At 31.7% G+C, this 26,900-nt stretch overlaps 1 protein-coding gene and 1 long non-coding RNA gene across 2 annotated transcripts; both read left to right on the top strand.

Annotated features, from left to right (window-relative positions):
* The first annotated feature begins 24 nt into the window (after positions 1 to 24).
* Positions 25 to 16,173, top strand: LOC139906619 (uncharacterized). The gene is made up of 8 exons (XM_071891787.1): positions 25 to 106; positions 162 to 424; positions 5,011 to 5,155; positions 7,595 to 8,049; positions 11,562 to 11,748; positions 12,297 to 12,513; positions 12,580 to 12,748; positions 15,705 to 16,173. The coding sequence occupies exons 1-8, from the start codon at positions 25 to 27 to the stop codon at positions 16,038 to 16,040; spliced, it is 1,854 nt and encodes a 617-aa protein (XP_071747888.1). The 3' UTR covers positions 16,041 to 16,173.
* Positions 16,174 to 24,075: 7,902 nt separating this feature from the next.
* LOC121126492 (uncharacterized) lies at positions 24,076 to 24,888 on the top strand. Its single transcript, XR_011782263.1, has 3 exons — positions 24,076 to 24,197; positions 24,267 to 24,542; positions 24,772 to 24,888. It is a non-coding gene; the product is annotated as an uncharacterized lncRNA (long non-coding RNA).
* Positions 24,889 to 26,900: the final 2,012 nt, after the last annotated feature.

Here is a 26,900-nt window from a genome sequence, read left to right as displayed (position 1 = left end):
GAATAATTATTTTGTCTTGTATGAATGGGGTCAATAGTCAATTGGTATTTCAAAGAAAGAGGAACAATGCAACTTAAAAACACATTAAATCCAAAAACAGCAAGTGGTAAGATCCTTCGATATTTAATATTTACTTCATTTTAAATTTTTATTTCAATCAGTAAAACAACGATTGTACAAGGCTTTTAAGAGCTATTCAGAGGTGACTACAGGTCATGGGATTTATTACGTCTTTGAACAAACGGGAAATATTGTGACGCAAATAACATGGATCCTGATTATCTTTCTGTTCATCATTCTTGGATTCTTGTTTTGTAAAGAGGCGTATGAAGATTGGCAAAATAATCCAGTTTTAACAACATTGGAAACAACTGGATTAAAAGTTGAAGAAATTGATTTCCCTGCAATTACTTTGTGTAATCAAGTAAGTTATACCATTCTAATTTGAAAGTCGCTCATTAGCTTAAGAATAGCTAATACAATGAATAGATATCTACTTTATACTTTAAATGAGTTGTTGGCTCATTTTCATCTAGATTAATATCATTATTTAAACTAGAATGGACCACTCGGTAGAGTGCAAAACTTCTGCCTAAATCAAAGTGAGGGATGTATCTCAATTTGTTTCAAAGTTATGTATTTGTTATACACGTTTTGCATTACCTTGACCTCTCAAAATTTAATGACATATATAATCTACATACCAAGTCTGATCAAAATCGATCTGTAACTTTTGGCTTAATCCTGGTAATTAACAAAACAACAGATGCAAAAACATTCCTTGATTTTTTTAAAGATCTAAATCATATTTAGAATATGATGAATCCTGAATGGATAGAAGTGTATCAAATATCGGGACGGGGATTTCATTCCCAATTAATTCATTCCCTGTAAAATTCATCCAAGGACATATCATTCCCAGTTTCAAGGGGGATATACTAGTTGAAAGAGTCTCAGCTGGATTATCTAAATGATGATGATTGTTGTAGGATTCAATCCAGAGCTGAGATTGAGGCAGGGGAGAGTTGGTGATACTCGAGAAGGGAGTGAGGTGCCAGAGCAACTTGCTTATTGTTGACGTAGATTTGAATTCTGAAAAGAGGAAGGGAAGAGAAAAGGGGATGATGAAATGGATTGTTGATTATTGAGAAGGAATAGGAGCACGTAGTGAGAGACGATGAAGAAGAGGAGAAATAATGACGGGATCCCATTCCTACTACCGTTAAATATTTATCATGAGGTTATTTATACTCCATAAGCCCCATAACTCATTAATATCCGTCTCCCATCATTCACTAGTCATCTCTCATCTCAAGTGCCGACTGCTCACTACCTACCCCTCCCTCTACAGCCCTACACAAAAACTACCAACTACTATTTATAAACATAAACCGTATGCCATCACTAAATATCCCTCTTCAAAGTTGGAATGAAATGTCTGGAGTTGAGTTTTACAGGAAATTAATTTACAGGGAAGGAAAAGACCGGGAATGAAATCATCTAGCACCATAAAATATGTACTTGAAAGTGCAGATTCTTATAAACAATATATACTCAGTTTAAAAGAGTTTGATCCCCTGATTCCAAATATGACCTTATTTTTTCTCTTATAGCCGCTCGGCCTTCAGAAAAAGTTGATACATTTTGTATATTTTTGGTTATTTTTAAGATTCTAAGCTTTTGTAAGCCATTGGTGTTGAAGATTTAGATACATTTTTTAAATATATTTTAAAGCCCAATGTTCAAAAATTATAAAACTTTTTTTTAATTGTCGGTTTGAGGCTTATAACTCAAGTTATCATTGTTTAAAGTTGAAAATAAGGGTTTTTTATTCAGAAGCTCATAGCTTCAAGACGAATATATACAAAAAGTTTAAAAGTATATCATTGGATAGCTGAAAATATGAACTTTAATTTCTAAAAAAAAAGAACTTCCCCAAAAACGCTCTATATCGTTGTCAATTTTAAATAAGACCACGATAATATTTGAAGGATAAAAGTAATTGCTGAATTGATATCATAAGAAAAGTACATATATTAAAGAAAGGAGAGATAAATAAAGAGAGAGAAAAAAAAGGTGGGAAGATTTAAAGTACTAAATGAAATCTCTCTGGAGATTAGGATGCTAAATTCAGGATCGGTGCTCATCAAAGAAGAAGTGTGCATATGCGGTATGGAATTCCTTGTGAACTGTCTCTTGTCGATAGGATTTTATTTTGTGAGGGTCTGCTCCAAAAACTCCATCGATAGTCCGTCTCTTGGAATCCTTCACTCACTACGGGTCGCTAAGCCTTTATCATTATTATTTTATTATTGAGAATGGAATTTTGTCTTACAAAGAATTTTGTAAATTTCTAATTATGAAAATGAATTGAAAATATCGTTTTTTGTGTATTAAAAACTGACGCAATTAACTGATTTTCATAAATCCTGCTGCTAATAAAAGTCAGGAGCTAAATTGTAATTAGCTTAACTTTAATAAATATTTTACAAACCATTTTTCAGTAATATTTCCTTTAATGGCAAAGGAACTTCCTCACTTTTACAAAGCATGCTAGCGACTGATTATATATCCAAGAAAACTTACGAATTTTGCCTCTAAACCACGCCCACCCCGCTACTACTTTTGCAGCCCGATTGTCACACATTAAATAAAAAAAAGGAAGTTAAGTTACTACAGCATGTATATGAGGATTTTTTCAAATTAGTGAAAAAAAAAAATTGTATTTAAAAATAGTCAATTTTGATTGATTTTTGGTCAATTTTGTTTTAATATTTATTAAGAATTTTTAATAAACTAACCTGGTTAGGTTGAGTTGAATATCGATGACGATAATATTCCGTGCAAAAAAAAAAAAAAAAAAGTCAAACTATTTATGAGTTTTAACTTTTTACTTCACCTACTAATTATTTAAAAAGTTCTGAGTGTTTTTTCACTTTATTTTGAAAATAAAGTTAAGATAGTTAGGATTATCCGATTATGCTGGTTCCAAATGGTTTTCTGGTTAATCTTCAATTCCTGAGCAATGGAACTGGTGCACACATGCCTGTCCAACTCAACGATTTTCATTATTTGATCGATATTTTCGATGATTGGCCTACCAGATTGTCTCTCATCTTCGACGTCATATTACCAGAACGGAATCGATGGAACCATTGCTTTGAGGGTGCATTATATACTGTATTGGGTCCATAAATAGCACAATTTTATTTGGCCCTTGCTCTGCCTATTCCCTTGTTCGTAGCGATACTGTGGAATGTATCGAATTTTCTTCTTTTTTTCCCTTCCATTTTGGAACGCTGTAACACATACCTGGGTTCACCAAACACACAACGGTAAATGAACTTTTTTTAAGTGTACGCTTTTTTTTTATGCAATGGTTGAATCGAAATCGTTTTGTTCTACATTTTTTTATCCAAAAGGGCTAACCTATTAAATTTTGGTAAATGGTTATTTAGAACTATAAAAATCCTAAAAATAAATTTAAAAGTAGAATAATTAAATGTCTTATGACCTCAATTTTGATTTTAAAAAAAAATTAAAAAAGTTCTGAAATGCACTTGCAAATAATTGATCAAGAATTTAAATAAAAAAGGCCAACTCTTATGAAAATCAAATTTTGGCAACATGTTCCACATATGTAGGGGTATCACTGTGCCAAAAATCAGCCTATTTTTTTATCATAGCTCTTAGGATTGGATCTTAAAGTAAGGTTACTTTTCTATCTTAAATTTTTTTAATCATCTAAATAGACTTACAAAAGAATACTGAAGTATAGTCATTCATAATATTGATTATAAGTTAAAAAGGTACTTGAACAAGTATCTATATGTTATGAACAACAATGAATTATGTGCTGAAATTTAGCACACTTGATATACTCATTAATTTGAGCTTCTGTGGCAAAAATTATCTTAATTTGAGGTGGTTGGATTAAATGCCCTGGTCGATTTGACATAGAATTAGTGGTATTATTTGATTTTTTTAAATGCAACCTCATCAAAAAAACTGTATTAATTTCATTACCCAAATTTGCATAATGGAAGAATATTCATATGAAATTTTATCAAACATTATTATTGGGGGTTTCTTTTACCCGGTTCACTAATTGCCTTATAAAAAGGATCTTCATCAACAGAGGGTAGAAATATTTATATCAATTGATGATATTTCGTATTAAACCATCTTTTTTTATAATTTAAAAACGTTTATACCAGACGGAAGGGTCTTAAATATAATTGCTATTTTAGAATTATCCACCCAAGTTGTATAATTTATTTTTAGGTAAGTAATTATGACAAGTTAAACAATGTTATAAAATAAGACTGGTTTCAAAAATTTGTAATTGAACCGGAAAGTGTCGACATATTTTCCTGATTTCTTTTTTCTTTTTTAAATATAAGTCACAAAATTATATAAATTTCAACAGTAACTAAATAGACTATACAAAAACGGCGGAATACATTTTCTTTCAACTTTCGAAATCAATAAATATAGACATTAGTTATGGGACGATTCCTAAAAAAAATCTCGATGCCAATCTTGATGCTGAATTAAAAATACAATTTTTTTATCAAGGGCGTCCAAAGAATTATATTTTAGGAGGAAAAGCTTGGTTTTTGGATTTTTTATAAAAAAAAAAAAATCTGAAAGATTCAAATATTAAATTTGATGTTAGAAAATTCAAATATACAATTCGATATTATATTTTTTTTTAAAAAAAAAAATTGAAAAACCATAGCAATTCTATAGCAATTTTTTTTATTTTTTGTAAAAAATGTCCTAAATCCACAGCTGTTGACCAGGGAATGAAATAAATTAAATTTTTTTGAAAAAAAATTAAAAAAAAATTTCAAATATTAAATTTAAAAAAAAAAAAATTGAAATATTAAATGTTCTAGTAAAAAAATTCCTTATTTATTTTCTTTTTTTGAGGGGGGATATTTTTTTCATAGCTTAAAAAAGTAATAAATAGTTAAATGTACGTAATAAATAAAAAAATTGGAATAGCAAATTAAGCATTATTTTCACAATGTGGATCTCGATTCCGAATCCAGAAATATACCTGATTCTCGGATTCCTTGCTGGGCAAGGCAGACAGATTATGACGTCGTAGATGATAACAATGGTACTCGTAAAGTAACTGTCAAAGAAGGTGATATATAGCTACTCTTGGTAACAGTTATACTTTTTGACGTCACTATTAAAAAGGGTGGTGGAAGTCAAAAATCATTCGGAAAAGCTTTACGGTATAAACTTGTATTTCATTCAACCTTGGTGGGAACGATATCGACAAAAATAAAGTATTTACAAGCGTAATCAGGGCTAACTCAAACCCCGAATTAAGGAATTTGTTGCAACCGAGTCTAAAAAAGACAAACATTCTTCAACTCATCTCTACACATCAGTGACGTCGGAACAATAAGGGCCAATGGGCCATTGTCCCTCCCCCCCCAACCCATTATTTATTCAAATTTTGTGTCTTCCTAAAAATTCTAACAATAAAAATATTTTTGTCTTTTCAAAACGTCATTATTTGTAACAAGTACAACGCCCCCCCCACTTGTAAATTAATTAACTTGTTGGTCCAACTACACGATTTCCATTATTTGATCAACATTTTCGATGATTGGCCTAATCTTTGACGTCCATGTTACCAGGACGGAGTCAATGGAACTAACGCTTTGTTGTTGTATTCAATACTGTATTGGGCCCATAAATAGCAAAAAAAAAATATGGGGCCCTCCTCTGCCTATTAACCTTGATTGTAGTAATAGTGAAGAATGTATCGAATTTTCTCTTTTTTTACTTACATTTTGGAAGGCTATAACACACAACAGGCTTCACAAAACTATAAATGAACTTTTTTTAGGTGTAAAATTAGTCTTTAAGCATACTTTAAGCATTTTTAATGCAATGTATTAATTATGAGGTATAGCTCACTAAAGACATCTAGTAAAAAACTCTCAGAACTTTTTACTTGACCTAATATTTCAAAAATCTTGACAGGGGAATTTAAAAGACGTTACAAAAAAAGTAATTCAATTACGTTTGGAGAAATATTTCTTACAAAAAAAGAATATTTCTCGAAGCAGTGTGATATCCAAAGGATTAGAATATTTGCAAGGTAAGTGATACGTAATTTTTTATTCTGTACAATCATAATAAAATAAAGAATAAATTTTGCAGAATATCTCAATGAAAATTTTAACACAAAAAACATTAACATAGAAGAAGCGTTAAAGATCATCAAATCCATAAATCCAGATGCAACATCTTCTACAAGCATTGCACAAAACAAAATTAATCCTTGTCTTATGAGTAAAACAAGGAACATTTATGAAGAAACGAAGGACGATTCTGGTATAATTGTTAATAATTTTTGTTGTTTTAGGTTGTGTCATAAATAATTTGTATGTACCATAAAATGCTAAGTAACATTACAATCATATTACATAGTTGCACTGGGATGGTATTACGCCGTGGCAGTGGTCCTGTAACTTTTTAAGTGGGCCATTCATTATTTAAGTTTTGATGCTAGTCAATTTAATGTCAATTTCAATTATATTCTTCATTTTGGAATTCTCTCTGTTGTATCCTGCGACGCCCACTTTGGAAACCAATGTCCTAGATTCTCTTTCAGGATCCCATTAACAATTTTTACGGTAAAAAAGTCTGCTGAAACTTGTTGAGCATTTAGCCAATAATTGCCAATATAGATAGATTCAATCAGTTCACGAACACGGGCGATATTGTTGAACCTACGCGTCATCCAGGACGTTCTGGAGGACCCTTCTTCCCCAGAGTAAAATTGTCATCCTCCATGGCTCTATAAGGGAGTGTTCTGGCTCGGTGTTAGAGAGTTCATTGTAAATCTCTGTGACTGATAGACATAGCTACGATTCTCCATCATACAGAGGTCAAATGACTAACTAATGCATTTGACGTACATGTACTTTGACACTTAATACCCAAATGAAAAAAAATATCATTTTTTCACTTGAGAGTGGAGAATAACGATGATAATATAAAATTTCATGTATCGTTTATGTTATGGCACTCGCAAATTACTCACGGGAACAATTGGGGGAAGGGATTTGTACAAATGAATTGTACGTTGCCCGGCTCTGGCTTATAGAATTTTAAAATTATACATTGAATATTTTTTTCATAGTATAAGCTATAATATAACTTATTCATAATATATATTGATGAGGAATAAGGTTCTAAATAAGTGTGTCGTTATTCATCATTTTTCTGCCTAAAAATGGAAATATATCGAGTGCAGAACAAGATACAGAATCAATAAAACATTTTTACAAGAGTTTTATTAATCCTTCTTATAATTTGGGGATTGATTTAATGGTAAAAAATGACTCTGAAGGATTATAGTTCCGAATTACTAAAACCCCAGGTATTTCCGAATTCAAATGACTGAGAACAAAACTAAGATCAATTTTGGGTTCTGCACTCAAAGATAAATTCCTTTTTTGGCTTGAATTCATTTGTACAAAATGAGTGTTCCCCTCTGTTATTTATGACTCAACCTAATATAAAATGAAGAAAACTTAAAATATTTTTTTGTATAATTTAGAGAGTGAAAATACGGGTTGTCCTGATGAATTCATTTGTTTATCCTCAAATGATACTTGCTTTTATGTAGATCAGGCATTTAAAATTGATAAAACGGATCTGGGTTTATATTGTGATTCATATGATGGTGTTGTCTTCGATATAACTTCAATGAAAGATATACAAACTATCATGGACATTCAAAAGATTTGGAATGAATTAAATGAGTTTTATGTTGATTTAAAAATAGACGAACAGGAATTGGAGAGTTATACTAGTCCATATGGAATTTCTCTTCGAATGAATGACACCCTTGGGAATTGCATAGCCGTGAATATTAAGAGAACTATTTCTTTTATAAGGAAGAAATGTTCGGAGACTCTCAGTTTGGCATGTATTTCGCGTAAATCATGTATAGCAGCAGTAGGTATGGCTCAATCCTTGAGCTGGGGCTATCCTTGTCAAATCACAGAGCTTGTAAAGCAAGCATCTTTGAATATATAAATTAACTCTAAACTATGGGCTAATTTTAGCTTTTTGTGATTATTCTCTCTTTTTAAAATAGTATTAATCAATTTTTGCACTAAATACGTCGTTACTTTTATTACTATATCACGCAACCTTTCCATCTAAAAGAAACAGAAAAAAGGCCTGAAATCATCTGGTAGTTAGCCAAATAAGCTAATCACACCAATTGCTATTTATTTCTTAAGTTCTCTCAGAATATCATCTTTAATGGTTCTAGTGCCACTGATCCAAGTACTAATCAAGATAAATAGAAATACTACGTTAAATATAGAGAATATCTCATATTTAAAAAAACTAAGATTAAGTATTTAGAAAGCTTTTTAAGATTAAAAAATCCCGCAGATCTGTAAAGCTACGAACACCTAAAGTCTGTTTGGATCCTAGATAACACCAATTAACCTATGTATATCGTACCCGAGTACTTCAGATCCGGATTCCAGATCCTTCCTATCTTTATTAGGCAATAATGTATACTGCTTATAAGAGTCGAAAAATCCATTGTATCTTTTTTAAGATTTCTAAAAGTTCGAGTATGTTTAAGTATAGGATAATTTCACATAATGAAAGTTTACTTATAGTATACCCGAATACTACAAATCCGGATCTAAGACCCGTCCTATCTCCAATCCGAATGAGTCCAAATTAATTTTGCATAATTCCTTATTTTAATTAGATATCCAAAAATTAGTCAAATACTTGGCTTAATGTTAAATCTGTGCAATTTGACATGGATTCACCCAGATTTTCAAGATTTTTTATTATTATAACAAATGGGTCATTCCTAACTCTCCCAACTATATCAAGGGTAGCATTTGAGTTATTGGAGAGGTGAGGGTGGACGAGGAATTACTCATTGACAAATATTAAAATTGTAAAAAAAAAATTGTTAATGAAATTTTAGTTCATTTGAGTCATTAGTACCTTGACAATGAACCTCGTATTTAGCTGAACCAGGGTGTACTAGAGAGATGGAGAACCCACTGTTTTATCCATGATTTTTTTATACACATGTAAGCATTTACATAATATACATAGGTACGACGTTCCAAGATCTTCAATGCCCCTAAATAAAATGATTTCAAATATTATTTCTATTTGAATAATATTTGAAGAATTTCTGTTGTAGTAACATACTAAAAGTTAAGATTTACGAAATGAATAGTTTTCGAATTCTAAATATGATTCAATTCATTCGAGAATCAATAAACCACCCGAATAAATAAAAATAAAAACACAAAATATCATTCTATGTAATTATATATATCCATATATTACATAGAATCTCTTATAAAATACAAAAATACAACAATCCACATACTTTTTCAATTTTATTTCCTGATTAATTATTTTTGGGCTGTTTTCCTTTCTTCGAACTCATACCTTTTATATATTTGTTTGAAAATAAATCGGACAATTTAACAGCAAATAAGTTAAAAGCTCATGGCCTCGGCACACATACTGTGGAAAATCAATATCACATGGTCTTGATACATCAATATTTCGTTTCTAGAAAAGTTACTAATACATTTCTATAAGATCTTTAAGACAATTTTGTATATTTCTGCACCATTTTGGAACGTTTTTTGCTTCTATATATTCTTTTGTGTAACATTTTTTTCTTTAAAAAAAGAATCGGCAAAAGGCTTGCTACATATTTCTGAATGTTGTCTGGATTTCCAGTCTTTTCTTGGAATAAGGTTCATCCATTTATTCGCAACATTAATATCCCTTGAAAAAGAATGAAAGAATACATTTTGAGCCTCAGGTTCATGCGCAAAAGATCCTCGCTTGACTTTGGTGCTTGAATGACAGCCAGGAGAACAGCAATACATTTTGCAAGATCTAAAAAGTAAAAAACAAAAGGATATTAATATATATCATGAATAATTCAAACTTAGAGTTGTGAAGTCGTAGATATACAAACATGACAAGACTCCACAGCCATGTCATAACTAGTGAAGTGTGACTCAATCATGAAAAATAGTTATAATTGTAAGCATTCGATGATACTTTGTAAGTGTAGTAATGAATAAATGGACATCATGACAGGGCCGGATGTATCATAATGACTGAAGGGGATGAAAACCTAAAGCCCCACGCTGCATTTACTACAAAAAGTGTTTCATAGGTCCAGCACCCCCCCCAACCTCCGCAGAGGATTAGCTCAAAACATTCAGGATTCTTCCCCTCCAAAACTATGGGTACCCCACACGCCATTGATCTGGCTGTTGAGCTTGGAGTTCACAAATTGTCTGATGCAAAAAGAACTTGACATAATAATTAAAATCTTATCCCTCTTCTTCAATTATAATCGAATCATTCGAAGTAAAAAACCACAGGATACTTTTAATAACTGAATAAAAAGGGAAAACAAGGTAGAAGGTAGTAAACAAAATCTCTATCTCTCTAGTACTCCCTGGTTGAACGCAAATAGGGAAGATTAATATTATCTATTTATTGCATTAATATCTCTATAGAATCGAAAAATATTTGTCCAAAGCCCTTCTGGAACAGTCGAGGTAAATGTACCTTTTTGTCTGAAAGCCAATATACAAAGCAAGAATATAAGGATCATTGTAGCGATCTTGGAGGGGATACATTCAAATTCCTATCAACAGAGGATATTAATGTTTTAAAAGGAGTTATTGAAAATTATAATGTGAACGATAAATATTACATCGATGTGGGAACATTTGATTTGAGTTTACTTTTAAAGCTATCTAAAATCCACGAGGATGTGTTTTTTGACGATGGAAATGGGGACTGCGTGGTTGTTTACTTAAATGAAACCAGTATTCTTTTTTCTAGAGAAGATTGTAGTAATGAAAACTACGTTATTTGCATTAAAAATATCCCTAAATGTCCTTATAAAAAAATAAATACTGTAAGTTGTCTATTTTGTATATGAAATCAGGGTCGTCCGCAGGGTTAAATAAATGTATATATATTTTTTTAAAGTCCAAAAAATTATAATTTTCTGCAAAGAATTTAAAAATCCAAAGCTATAGAGAAAAAATTTAATTTCAAATTAAAAAAATTCATAGGGACTCGCAGAAAATTAAAAATTTTGGAAAAAAAATATCTAAAATTAAATTTCAAATATAAAAATTTTGGAAAAAATTTTAAAAAAATCCATAGACACACAGAATATTAAATTAAAAAAAATTAAATTACAAATACAACATTTAAAAAAAAAAATTTACAAATTTATAGTTATTCATAAAAAATTAGAAATATTAAATTTTTTGGAATAAAAAAATAAAATTTAAAATTTTTGGAAAAAAAAATTGAATTATTAAATTTATTGCACTGCTCCATAATTTGCCCAAATGACGAAAAAATTTCTAGTAAAAAAGAAAAATTCCTTTATTAATTTTTTTCTGGGGGGGGGGAGCTACAACCCTTCTATCCCACGGACGTCCCTAAAAATGGCAATATTTTAATATCACCTATGATTCTAGAGCCCTACAAATCAATTGATATTGCCTCAGCGTATTTATCATATCCAAAAATACAATAGTTTGATAAGAGAAGAAATAGATAAATTCTTCAGAAATTTAGATCAAATGAAAGCCTTCGATGAGCTCTTTCAACTTTTATGGTTTGACAAAATGCCCTGCTTCGAAGTAATTGAACCCATAGAAAAAGGTAAGACACACGTTTTGGATGTTGAATTGGAATACAAGGGAGTCATCCCATAGTTTCTTTTCTCAAAAAATGTTGGTGGAAGAGGAAGGAAGTGCCTTGTTCCTCCTTGTTTGAATCTTTTCCAACTAGCAAAGGATTGTGCTGCGTATTTAATTTAGAAAAGGCTGAAAATTTGTTCCGCGAGAGCAAATACTCCAAAAAGCTCTCGGAACTTCAAAAAGTAGAAAAGAATTATTCAAGTCGACCATCGCATTGGGTTCTTAAAGGTATTTATTGATCATCCATCTATCAATGCCCTCTTTTAATTAACTTTTTGAAATTCTGAAGGAAAGGAGCCATTTCCAAAGGATGGGCAAGATGAAGGCTTAGTTGTGATGTTGGACGCCAATACAAATAAAATTGAAATGTCGACAATAACTTCAGACGAAATGGGATATTATGCCTATGTAGGGGGAAAAAGCAATTTCCACTCTTGTCCAAACACTCTATTGCAATAAGGCCAGGGGAACAAAACTATATTTCGATATCAGCAACGGATATTGTGTCAGAAGAGGAAGTAAAAGGTATTCAATTGTCCAAAAGGAATTGTTTCTTTCACGATGAAAAGGAATTAAAATACTTCAAAGATTATACACGAAACAATTGTCTCTTCGAATGTGATCTGGAAAAGGGCCGACGGAAAACAAATTGTACTCCTTGGTACTTTCCAGTTCTAGATAAGGATATTAATATTTGTGATCCCTGGAAAACAAAGGCCTTTATCAAGTTTGTACTCTGCCATGTTTTTGTATTTAAATATTACATTCAAGAATATATATTTGTATTTTAAAGAGCAATGGATCTCGACGAACTAATATGTGATTGTAAATCTGACTGCAAAGAAACAATATATTCCACATCTTTTACGTCTGTTCCGTTTAGAGACTGTAACTACTTAAATTTGGATATGTCATACCTTTGTGATTTTGAATCAACCGATCCTCCGCACATCTTTGCATGGGTAGAATATAAATAAAATAATATTACTGGCGTGCATTAATATTTTCAGGGAGTGTCATCCTAGCGAAATTCATTTCTATTAACCTTGATTTGAGCAAGGATTTACTTGGGCAAGTTTCTTTTGAGCGACATTTTCATATACCTTATATAAACTAAATGAATGACGTCATTATTTTACAAAATTAACAAACATTTCCATGGATCAAGGGTTCACGTTCATAACATTGACAACGAGAATGATCAAAGAAGATGTATCCTTTTTCCACGGAGACCATGGATCAAAGTGTTTGAACGCCTTCATACTCAAGAGTGTTTTTAAATTATTTCCTTCATAGAAACTGAGGGAGTTGAGACGAAATCTGACAAGAGCCCCAGCTAATCCTGCTAGACTTATCCCATTTGATTTTAAACACACCTTTGGTGAGTAAAAACGTCTAATAATAACGTCATTTATATTTATTTTCATTTATATATGAAAATATCGTTGAAAAGAAGCTCTCCAAAATAAATACTCGCTCGAATGAATGGACGCAAACATTATGACATCTTTAATATATTTATAAGTCTGTTTTTGGTGTTACCACACATGGAATCAAAAACAGTCGAACAAATCAATCTGAAATTTCGCAAGTAGACTTATAAAATAACCAAACGTATTCCTATGATATTATTTTGAGCCTCAGGGTTTTTAAGATGGTGTTTGTAAGCCAAGTAAAATCTCCTCTCCCTTTTCTCTTTGTATATTTATTTATGTATCTCCCCTATTCTATTCTGCCTCACATCGTTACCTTTGTTGTATCACGCAAACTTTCCTCCCCGTTCCAACTTATGTGTTAATCGCATTGGCACAAAAAACAATACGTGGGTTAGGATATCAACCGTTTCTATAGTGGATGGAGTCTCTGACGGTAATACATGAATTGACGGCGGGCTCAAACCCGTTTGTTAGTCTCGTTGGCACGCAAGACAACCCGTGGATCGGGATATCAACCGGGGTTACATTCGATGACGTCCCTGATTATAATACATGAACTGACGACGGGTGCTGATTCTAAATCAAGCCCTGTGGGCATGCTGCGCATCCCATGGGCCAAGCATCAATTTGTATCTTTGGAAAGGGTCTCGTAAACGGAATTTATGATTTCAATGATTTTGCACATTAACGGTCTTTTTCAGTTATTAGGGACATTAACGGTCTATTTCAGTTATTATGGAATTAACTAGTTATTTTATATATTAACGGATTTCTTACTTTAACTCCAACATATATATGTCGTGTACAAGTTGGAATGGTTGTACAAGTTGAAATTTGTATTTGTCAATTGTACATGTTGAAATTTGTCATTTGTACAAGTGACAATTACTTCGTCTTAAAATGTATTGTTTAATTACAACATGAGTTACTCTAATTATACCAAGTAACCATTGATACGATCATACATTTTGATCTATTAAAAGTACATGATTATTATCTATTTATGAGTAATAACTGTGGGCATTTGAACTTAATATGTCGATCATCCATGGAATATTTAATGGGTTCATTGCATAAGTCATACTTTCTCTTATTATCTCAAAAATGGAGAAAGCCACAGCGGATAATTGAAATTCAAATATCGCAACCTCTTAATTAGTGATGGGACGATTAATCGGAATCGGTTGTTTTTTCTAGAATAGAAATCGGCATCAGCATCGGAAAAATAATCAATTTGCAATTCTGATTCTTAATTATTATTATTTATTACTTTTCTCAAAATAGCCCCCCACCCCCAATCAATCCAGTGGACTCCACTGACTGCAAAATGGTATTTTTTAACTATTACTTAGAATTTTAAAGAATTGGATTTGGCATCGCCAATTACTAGAATACACCAGAATCGGCATCAGGATTTTTTTTTAAATCGTCCATCACTACTTATAATAGCTTTGCAAAGAGAAGAATATTTTTAATGGAATGAAGAAGAGAGGAATCTCGATTCAATTGATCACAATTGCTCGAATAAGTTTTTACTTAGGATCATTGTACTCTGTACTGTATATTTCTATTTATGTATGTTTATATAAGTTTCCTGGTTCAGGAATTCATGGATTTGATGAAATAGAAATTCCTCTCCATGATATCCATCATGTTGATCCTGTAATGGCTCATGGTGGATATAAGAAAAAGTTGTAGTGCTTTACTTAATGAGATGACATCTCCTCCGGCCACATCCCTCAGTCCAGATAAACTACAATGTCCCCCTCCCCACCCAAAGTACTTCTTAAAAGACAAACACAATACCTTCATCCTTAGTACTGCGAATCCCTCATTCATCTCATTTTTTTGTTGAAACTTGTATAATTTGCATATACAAATTAGAACTTGTATAAGCAAATACTATATGTATGCTGCTCATCTTAATATTTCTATGAAGAAATGTATATACAAATACGCTTTTGATTCAATATTATGAAACAATATTGAATCAAATACTATTTAGGATTTTAATATTATAAAATACATTTGATGTAATTCCTTTTAAAAATTGTGGAGCAATAATATTTTATAACAATTATAGTCTTGGAGTACCTAATAGACAAATATCAGGTGGTATGATTGATTTATTTGGCTAACTACGAGATGATTTCGGGTTTTTTTTTTTTTTAAATTTCTTTTATGATGAAGTTTGCGCCATACCATAAAGGTATCGATATGATTAGTTAAAAAATGAATATACTCCAGCTAACAAATGCGTTTGGTCCTTTGTTTTATAGCTTTGCCCTAAATATCGACGGTCATTTAAAACTATTGTTCAAATGCTTAAGACTGTTGAAAAATGTTAATCGATGAAACAAGGAATGGCCTTTGTTTTTATGATATTTAAAATATTTAGATATGGATATACTAATATGACTGTATCATTTCTTCAAATACACGAAATCCTTTCATTAAGGTTTTTTTTTATTAATTAAAATAGGACATTTTAAATGACGAATCCTACAATCTTATTGAAAAGAAATATACTTCACCCTTACGAGATATTGATTCGAGCATTCAACTAGATGACTTCATTAAAAGTTCCACGGAGTATAATGCTTACGACAAGGATATTGCTATATTAAACTTTTATTTTGATAAATCTGCAGTTTTGCAATATAAAAGGCAAAGAAAATTGACGACAATCAAGTTTTTGGGTCAAATTGGTGGAATCCTTGGACTCATGCTCGGATTTAGCATTATATCATTCATCGAACTTGCTTATTGGGTTTTATATAAATTTATCTTTGCAAATGTATTTTATTCTTGTGAATAACTTTGAAAAAAATGAGAGTATTCATTAAATAAAGAAAAGAAAATGGTTAATTTTTGTTTAAATTACACTTTATTAATATTGAAGAGGTTTTATTATGGTTGTCAAACGTTTAATAAAAAAATCTATTCGGGGATTGACCGTTTAATAACGAATAATGTATTTTTTCTTCTTCCTAAAGAGGTCTTTAATTATAACTAGCGGGAGTAACCACATTGCTCGGGTTATATAAGATTCTTATTTACTCCGTTTACAGAATTAATGAGTTCTACTAATATCTGGAGTGGAAATGGGATATAATGAAAAGGGATGAAGCACGGAGATTGAAAACACACAACCTTGTTTTTGCTGAGGGGAACCCTCAATAAAGAAATCTTTGATATTTTGCTAGATTTGGAGACAAGCCAAGGAACAAAGTGAAGTATCTTGAAATGCATGGAGATTATGTTTTTTGGACTCCAATAAAACAACATCTTTAATGTAGAAGACAATATACCAGCATTATATAAAATAATAATAATACATTCAAGACCCTAGTTAAAAAAAAAATATATGCATATCATTTTTTTAAATACCCTCACAGAAACAAAATTAGTGCGGTATAAATAATATTTAACTCTGAAAACAGAAATGCATACCTTTCCTATTTTCTTGCACATTAACAGAGGGACCATAGTTTTTAACTATGAAATGAGACGTTTCTAAGCTATTAATTCAATCAATTTAAAAATAATCATATAATTTTACTACGTATATAGCACTTATAAGCAAGGTCCATTGTATATATTTGTCTTCCTCTGTCCTTATTGATGGTGAAGAGAGCAAAATTTGCAAGTTCTAACTTATTGGTATACGAGGCATTAGAAGAAATCAATTTCTCAATTTTCTTAATCCTCTCTTTTGGTTCCACAGTATAGTTTTCCTATCCAAGAATAAGCTTTGACTTTATCAATTACATCAAGAATCTTAACTTTATTTGAATCACAATTACACAAACTAGATAAGGATAAAAAATAACCTCCTACTCTACAACAACCTTAATTGGATGTCTAACAAACTGTTGAGTTGATTGGTGGAGTGACACGCGTCTATTTGCTCATTTAATAATTCAAATTATTTATTGCATCTTCCATCAGAAGATGTCCAATTCGTATTTCCCTTTTTGCAAGATTAAAGAGTGTGTTTCGGGTATAAAGATTTTTGTAGTTTGCTTCTTTTTATTAAGCAATGTCATGTAGAACGGGAGGATTTGTTATCCGTTAGGTCGTCTTCAATGTCCTTATTCAAATATGTAATGAGTCCTCCAAAGATTTAGGAGTGTCGATTCCACTCCTGCAGCTTACGACACAGCATTAAACTGAGTAGAGAAAACGTCCTTATACAGTAAGGCCTCGTCGAAGTAGGAGTGCTACATATATTACCTTTCACATTTTTTCTACAAGTCAATTACAAAAAATTAAGCTTAAATCGAACCCTTTATCCGTTAAAGTTAGAAATTATCTCTATGACTAAAGATGTACAATATATATAACGTCAATCTTTAACATATCATTTATATTCGAACCTTATTGCCGAATGCCATTTTGCTGAACTGAGATATTGCTGAATGATCACTTTGCCGAAAAAAAGAATATATATATTTGATGATTATTAATACTGCAAATTTTGTGTATAAATACCAATATATACCAACAATGTTTCTGGGTATTCAATAACACTTGAGAATACTAACTTTAGAAATAGCATAATATTTCAATAGAAGTTTAAAATGATTTATTGTTTTTTCCCATTTTAGCAAGATAAATTCTCAAATTGAACAATTATTTAAAGAAGATTTGCCCGTCTCAATTAAAGAATTCGTAAAGAGAGAGGCCATGTTTAATCGGTATTGAAATAGCTTTTGATGTGAGTTTGTAAAGGGGTTATTTAAAATTCGTTTTGCATTATTAAGAACAGAGTCATCAAGAGCTAATCTCTGGGGTTGTTATGCCTAGTTTATACTTATGGAAATATTTTAAGTAAGATACCAATGAATTATATAATGATAAACTGTTAACCATGAATTTATTGACTTGTCATACAATGTATACTAAAGAATGAGGAATAATAAAAAATATGAGATATTTATATTTCAATCTCTTTTTGGCCGCTACGAACGTTTTCCGAACCATCTTAAATTTAGCATGTATACTTATTTTTATGCATAGCATTAAAGTATAAATAGCCATATTCGATTTTCTAACTTTTTGGTTTCTGGCCCACCCTAATTAGTAATCAACACTCATTCTCCTTTTGATGCATTAATATGATAAGTCCCGATCTCACTCTATAGGTGTTCCGTTTAAGTGTTGGATTTAATTTAATACTTGCCCTGAATACCAGTGAAATGTTTAAATTTAAAAATATAACTATATTCAGTTTATGTCGTGGGTGTAGGTTTAGGAGCATATCCGGAGTTGTGGTTATACCCTAAGTCAGGGTCTAATAGCAAAATTTTCCTTCAGCCCATTTTACGAATTCCCGACGCTTTTCGCAAAAATTCGCCACAACGATGTCACAGAGATGCCCAACGATTGAGAACGGCGCGTAAGAGACAAATTTGGGTCATCTTGAATTGCTGCGCTCGCGGCAGCAATATTTTTTACACTTCGTGCATTTCTTTGTCTCACTGGCACAGGAACATTATGTAGCATGTATGTGGACTTAAATTTTTTCACCAAACGTTGAATTGTTGATTTTGCAGGTCGATTACGTTGACCATAAATTGGCGTTAACGCTCTTAAAGTTTGGATCAAAGAATCACCACTTTTGTAATAAATTTTAATAATTTGTAAGCGTTGCTCGAGTGTGTACTGCTTCATGATGGAACTACAATTATTTCTGAGCAGAGCTGTCAAAGAAACAATCACAAATATGACGTCGTTTTCGAAACCTATCAACGTAAAATGTGAGCGTTCCTAGTGAAAAAGCCTATATATTTAAAAAATTCCGATTTATTCTTTCACTTCAATTCACAATAATTTTTGATAACATAATTATCTTTGCGATACAATGCTAGGATTTAATAATGCAGTGAGTGTTTGAGCCGCTAATCTTCAATTAAACAGTTATTTAGAAATCTTAATTGAAGGAGTTAATCCTCTATCATTTGACATTTGAGGTTCGTAGTAGATATTATAAAGTGAGAAGCTTTTTTAACTGTTGTATATGTGACGTCGCCCGGACCGATCTTTTGGTCGGTTATTGGAAAAGACGGGAACGTAAAAGAGAAGAAAATAAGAATAATAATTATATAATTTAGCATAAAAACACAGTCAAGTGTATAATATTAATTAATAAATGTTAAAATAAAAATTAAGATAAAAAGAATATATTTAAGTAGTGTTAAAGCAAAAGTTTATAATTTATTTCTCCTTCCTTTAACCCACAGTTACTTCAAATTACAGCTTGAAATACAAATAATAATAATACAAAAGTCTTGACTTTTTTTTCCCTCTTTTCCCAATGCCTGCCAATATCTCTAATGAATCCCTTCACTTCAACTTCTTCTCTAGCCTTTGACGAATTTAAATTATAATTATATTTTAAAATTGAAATGTTGCATCTTGACGAGGGAGAGACACAAGCTTATTTATTGTAGGAGAGATCCAAGATGACCGAGAGACATGACGAGAAGAAATGGCGTGGAGGAATAAGACTACACTGTTTATAAGATCATATATATTCTTTATAATACAAAACCATACTCTATTTTATTTACAAAATAAGAGACTATTTATAATACGTAAAACACAGTACTTTAATACACTAAAGAACATACAAGAAAATAAGAACAAGAAAGGAAGTATGAAATACATAACATCACCCCCCAAGCACCAAATCCATGGCGGTGCTTACACAGGTTCCTCTCCATGAACAGCAGCCTATAGATCCACTCCATCCATGTCCAGGCGCGGACATACCTTTTGTTCTTGCACATAAAATTTTTATCTCCATAGCACTCAGCACGCCCACCAGAGAAAGGAGGACAATACTCCTCATAAAGGTTTTAAGGACTCGAGCACCCTGCTCGTCCCTGGGAGAAATAACATTCACCCTTATTGAGGTTTTAAGGACCCGAGCACCCTGCTCGTCCCTGGGAGAAATAACCTTCACCCTTATAGAGATTTTAGAGACACGAGCACCCTGCTCGTCCCTGGGAGACATCTTGCTCGATGTACCCTCATCCAACTCAGGATGAGGCACAGTGCATATTGCTCCGCCTTCTGCAGACGAACGAGCGTTCTCCCCATCGACGAAAAAGGGCTACCCAACTCCAACAGGGCTCGCTTCGCCGACGATCCCACAGCAAGGAGGTCACGTGATCCTGATCCCATCCTCGTCGCCAATGTTGTGTCTTGACGAACGAGAGAGTCAAACTTATTTATAAGGTGGAGAGATCCAGGATGACCGAGAGACAAATGAGAAGAAGAAATGAAGTATGAAATACATAACATGAAAGGAATTTCAAAATATATGACTTAGGATCTATGGCAAAAATTGCTCATTGGAGAATGAAGAAGACAGTAATTCCTTCATTCTAAGCATGTTATACTAATAAGTGTTTATTGAAGCAGCTCAGAGGATGTTTCTACATTCATAATTTCTTTGATGCTATCAATGTTGAATCTTTCTACATATTAGATCTTTATTTTCGACGGAAAGTTTTTTTTTTCACTCTTGTATGATTGATATGAATTCAGAATTACCAAGGAATACTAAAAACAACTGGAAGTACGTCTTAAAATTGCACTCACTTTTTTTCTACACGAGGAGGCTGACACATTCTTCCTTTGTTTTATAAATTACAATAAAGGAAAACGTGGTTCACCAAGGTTAATTTTTTTTTGTTATTACTTAATTAATAATTGTGTACATGTGTTCTGATCCTGGATGCAAGCAGGGTTATGCCGACATTACTAAGGATCCGGATGTAAGCCTTCACAAATTCCCCATGAAGGACTCCAAAATTATAAACAAATGGTTAGGGCCATCAGTAACCAACGTTCTTTACTATTAACTCGATTAAATATATATATTAATTATGAGAATGTTGAAATTATTCGGAGATTTCGGTTTTGTATCTATAACTTTCAATCTCAATGTGTTCCAGTGGGGTTTTAATTTTTGAACCTATTTTGTATTGAAATAAAAAGCATCTTTATCGGAGATAACAGTAATTAAACTATTTATTAATGTTTTCACATATGAATTTTTTACACGAGTGTTTAAAATGTTTGCTTAAGCGAAATTTCACCATATATATTTCCTTTCTTTTTTATTTAAATATCGTTTATATAAGAAACACCCATTATAACTGTAACACTTCTATAATTCTTCATGATGATGAGGTAGGAAGAGAACTTGAGGAAGGAAGCTGATTAAATATAAGAGGCCTTGAGATAAGAAATATATTCAAAATAGGAGAGGGGATTGATGTAAAATACGGATTCAAAATAGGAGAGTGGCTTAAGGTAAGAAGCGGATTTAAGATTGATAGAGGCTGGAGGTAAGAAACGGGATTATGGTAGGAGGTGAGTTTGAGGTAGGAAACTAATTTAATGTATGATTAGAGTTAGGGTCCCACCCTTGAGGTATGGGGTGGGCTTAGAGGACTTAAGGAAGAATGGAAGGCTTGATGTAGAAAACGGATTTAAGAGAGGGGGAGAGTTTGAAGTAGGAAATTGACTTAAGGTAGGTTTAATGCTCGGGTTATGAAACGGATTGAAGGTTGAAAGAGAGTATTGTGGGGATGACTTGAGGTAGACGAGATTAATGTAGTAGGTAGAAGGCTTGAAGAGTATTCCATAAGTCCTTAGATATTTTTTCCCTCTTGTTCTCACACTTGATCAGAGGACCTATATTTATTTTTAGATATCAATTCCTTCCTTCTGTTAAAGTAAATAATTTTCAGGAATCAAAATTGGCAATTCCTTGGATTAAATTTGATTACTATTGTACCATTTATTCATTCTAACAATTCCAGGATACTCAGAGGAGAATATAAATACATGATATTATCTTATTTCATGGTATAAAAGTGATGCAGTACAATTAGAACCTTTCCTTCAAGTTTTCTGTAATAAGTATAAAGTTAGTAAGAATATATCAATATTTTTAAAAAGTACAATATATTACTTTACTTTTTCCACTTCCTCATGTATACGTATATACGTATACGTGAGATGTCCCTGCTCCTTCATCTTCAACAGAAAATAAATTGATTTTATATAAAGATACAAAATGAGTATTTTCTCTTTGAATAGATAAATATGGAATGGGCTTAGCCTCCGAAAACTTCATCGTTAACAAAATTGAACTTCATCCTTACCTCCATTTGAACACAATCCAAATGATTTTTTATGTAATGATCAATTTATAATGTTCAATCGTACAAAGGATTTTATTTATAATGCTCATTCATTAGGTCTTCAAGCAATATCTTGATACTTTCTTGTAGCACATATTGTAAGGGGTATTTGATGGATTCTCAAAAGATCTATTTGTACTCAAAGTAAGGTCATTTTCCAGATAATGAATATAAAAACGGCAAAAATACTTCCCATCAAAAAGAAAAAAAAGAAGATTTGTCACACATGCTTGAGATGCTTCCCTTCAATAAAAAGCTTCATCCTGTCTATAATCTATGGAAATTGTCCCAATTTTAAAGGAATGATCCCTACGAAATGTAACTTTTTGAGGAAAAAAACCACTTAGAACATGGACTTCTCTATTATTAGGATTCTTAAGACCTTCATTTACAATTGCATCCTATTTTGCTAAAATAAGTACAATCTCTTGTTCTTCCTTGTCCACACAACGAAGTGTCACGCCATGATAAAAGATTGAATATCCAAATAGGAGGAGGAAAACGTGTTGTCAAGCAAAATTATTAATTTATAACTATTATAAACTTGATAATAACGGCCTCTAATAGTATAATTAGATAGTCAAGTATATATTATATAATATTTAAATGATATAGAGATAATAATAAGTTATTAATAACATCGTTCCTCTTAGAAAAAATATAGATAGTATCAACTCGCTTTATTTTTAAGACACCTCCAATTTAAAAAATATTAGCAAATATCTGAAGGCTATGAAAATGACGAATTTTATTCAAATGATCGTAATTGATCCAATTTAAGTCACATTAATTAATGGATGCATCTAAATCAAGATAATATTCTTGAGTATCTCATTAGATTACTCAAATTTGAACATAAATCCTATAATAGAACAACTCTACCAACAAAACTTTTTGGCCGTAAATATTTATGAAGTAAATAAATAAAAGACAAATTTCTGACTTAACTGGATTTTTAATCAAGCGTCATCTCTATTTGACTCACCACATAATACGTAATTGTGACTATAAAACTTAACATCATATACTTAAACTTATAATTTTGATTTACTCTCAAGAGGATTTAGACAAATTCAGTTTATTTCTTGCAGAATAAATTGGCCAGGGATTGTTTTTGATAAATTTGTAAAGATGGAGGATGTGGAGAATGTTGAATGAAAGCGTGCGGGAGTCGGTCAACATATTTTTTCAAACAATTCTTGAGTTGATGGATTCCATTACATTGTCTAAGTTCAATCTTTCTATTTGTCTCTTGACAAGATGGGTTGTGGTGATTTCTATGTTCGTAAAAGCTTCCAGAGCAATAAAGAAGGGGGGTCGGAGGACAAAGGCTTTTTTCCTTGGACTTGACATTAAATAAAATCTTTTTGTCTCTGAGATGAAGCTCCCTTTGAGCTAGGAGTAGGGCAACAGAGTTCAAGCCTGCTGTCCTGAAAAATGCATCCTTACTGCTCAATCTGCTATTATAATTAAGTACTTACTTGGATTGAAGGAGTATTTAAAGATGTTTTTGGAGTTGGACTAAATGGAATCTCTATGGAAAAAGGTTTTTATTTAATTTTTGGAATCTGTTGAGGTAAGGTGAGTGTTCTTATCAATGTTAATATTTGTATTTAATACATACTTTCTAGATAAAGAAGTGGAACCCACTTAATTAATTGGTTTATTTATCTGGGTTTTCTGGAAGTTAATGTATGTAGAGTTCTGAATTTTTTAATAAAATTTGATCGTTTATCATCAGCGTGCAAGAGGTATTTCAAGGTCTTATTTCCAGGTTCCATGTTTTTTATCGTTGTATTTGATGTTATTTCCTTCGACAGGCCATTGATAATGTTAATGAGAGTATATCTCCCATACTTGCTCCTCAGAGAATATGAAATTTCACGAATGAACACGGTATATCTATTCTTGATGAGGAGTTTTATCTTTAGCATCAAAGCTAGTAGTGAACACTTACTTATAAGATCTGGAACGAATCCTATTTTGAAAATATTATAGAAGACCTTTTCAGGAATGGGTCCTAGTGGAGTACCTAAAAACATTCGAAAGGTAGCCCGAAAAGCCCTGGAGATTTCAATTGACTATCATATTCTCAGGTAAAACTTAAAATATTTTCCATATTAGAACCACCCAAATATTTTCTTTCCTCCCTTGAAAATTCCATGTTGAGAAAGTCTTTTCGACTTTGCTCGAATCTTTGCTAAGATGGCAATAGTAACAAAATTCCCATAACCTTTTCACGAGCAATCCCACCAGCTGATTAGTTTACTATATAATCAAAAAAACTTTATGCAATATTTTTATCCTTATAATATTTTTTTACAGCTCTTTGAATATTTTGGAGGATTTGCATGCTATTTATCGAAATTCCTCTATGTGACATTCCTTATTGGCTTGAGCGTAAATAAAGGTAAGACTCATGAGTTTTTGAATTTATTGTAGGCTACTTTGATTATTATATTCGATTCAAATAATTTTACAAATATAGGTAATCTTATAGGTTTTGAAACTGCTAGAGGCATTTACTTATTGATGAATAACAATACATACATGTAAGAGCTTTTGAATACAAATTAATGGATGTTTTAAGAATTTTCTAAAGTAATGAAGTGTCTCAAAAGTTGAAAAAAAAATATTCTAAAAGGCTCTTGTATATTCAGATATTGAAACTCTGAAATAGTTCAAGTTGGAATAAAGAGCACCTGAGATGATACCCCCAAATGCATACAAAACCGAGTTAACAATTAGACCCTCGAGTCGGAGTTTCAATCAGTCAATGTTTCATTCTTCAGTAGTTAACACCACTAAAGCCATGCCTCCAGTTCCAAATAATAAAGTTGTTAAAAGCAAGAAATTTCATGTTGGTAGATATAAGAAAAGACAGCATAGACGTCGGGAATTCGCATCAAGTAAATACAACACCGATAACCGACTACAAAGAACCTCTTTATATTCATCCCCTTCAACATTGTCGACACTTGGATCGGATATTAATTGGCTAAAAAATGGAATGGATACAAATCCGCGAAAGAGCCATCCCAGTCCTTGTCTGAGCAAAAGGCGAAATCTGAAACAACAACTGAGAAGAAATCCAAGAGTTGGGCGGAATGGAAAGAAAAGGGAAATGTAGAAATCGAAATAAAGACATGCAGATCCCCTGCCATAAAATTTGATACTCCACTCTATGAACTACAATCTCCAAAAGATATTCCCTTTTTTGATCTCTCATCTAATGAAGAGAATTGGAGAGAATTTAAGACTCTGAAGGGGAAATGCAACAATGACATAATAACAAGAATTCCTTTAGTAAAGAATCTTGTTCCATCCTGTCATGACGCTACTGTAAATGACATATACAATTTGAACGGTAGTATCCAATGTGGTGTTTGTGGGATTCGTTTTTCACTTGAGGAAAGAAAAAGAATATGCTCAGCATTTAGACTTTCATTACGTCAATAAAATGAATAGCAAAAATGCTTGGAACACATGTAGATGGTATCCTACTCTTGAGTCAATAAAGAAAAATGACTCCAATATTCTAACCTCCGATTTGAATTCTCCAAATCCTAATAAGGCCTTGACCAATGAAAAACAATATTTGGGAAATTGGGAAGCTCCTTCAAGACATTGTGAGCTTTGTCTTGAACAATTTGAGCAAGAATATTTAGATGGAGACAATGAAGGTTGGCACTTTGTAAATGCTATTGTAACTAAGGATGGAAAGAGTACTGTTCATCCAGGATGTTTGTCATAATATTTATTGATCATTGTCTACCTCAAGAATAACTGTGATAATATTTTATTTCAAATAATTTTATATTTGTATTCTTTAATGATATTTCAATGAAATAAAATCTATTTTAAGAAATTAAAAAATGAGCTTTAATAGAAGTTTACTGCGTACAATAAGGAAGCAGAGATTCCCTTTTTTTAAAGTCTAGTTCGAGAACGATTAATGTAAATATTGTTATCAAATACTCTTTTCTCGTTTAAAATCAATGTTGATGTGATTGAAAATATCAGAAATTACAAATTAAAGCAAGTTATGGACTGAAATCATCATCATTCTTATAAAATGGTTTTATAAGGAAATGCAAGTAACTATTTTTTAATGCAAGCAAAATTACATTTGGAAATTGAAATTGCTCAATCTGACGATATTATAACATTAGACAACTGTCAACTTAAAGACTGTTGAGCGACCTCTTAAAGCTTTTACTAAATTGTTTACCAAAATAATAATTTTTAATAAGAATCTAAAAAAATGTAATTTTGAATTAAATTTCAAGTCAGCAGTAAAATGTAAAATTGTGTGTGTGACCGTGTCAAAAGATAACAAAAGAGAGAAAAAAAACAATAGAGCAATTTGACTTGGCTTTGCAGAGGAAGAGCAATGAACATTCAAGACCTCTTAAACAACTAAACACATACTTTTAGAGCCCCGAAATTCATAT

This window comes from Lepeophtheirus salmonis, chromosome 11, assembly GCF_016086655.4.
Source record: "Lepeophtheirus salmonis chromosome 11, UVic_Lsal_1.4, whole genome shotgun sequence".
NCBI lineage: Eukaryota > Metazoa > Arthropoda > Copepoda > Siphonostomatoida > Caligidae > Lepeophtheirus > Lepeophtheirus salmonis.
This window is presented reverse-complemented; position numbering and strand designations above follow the sequence as displayed.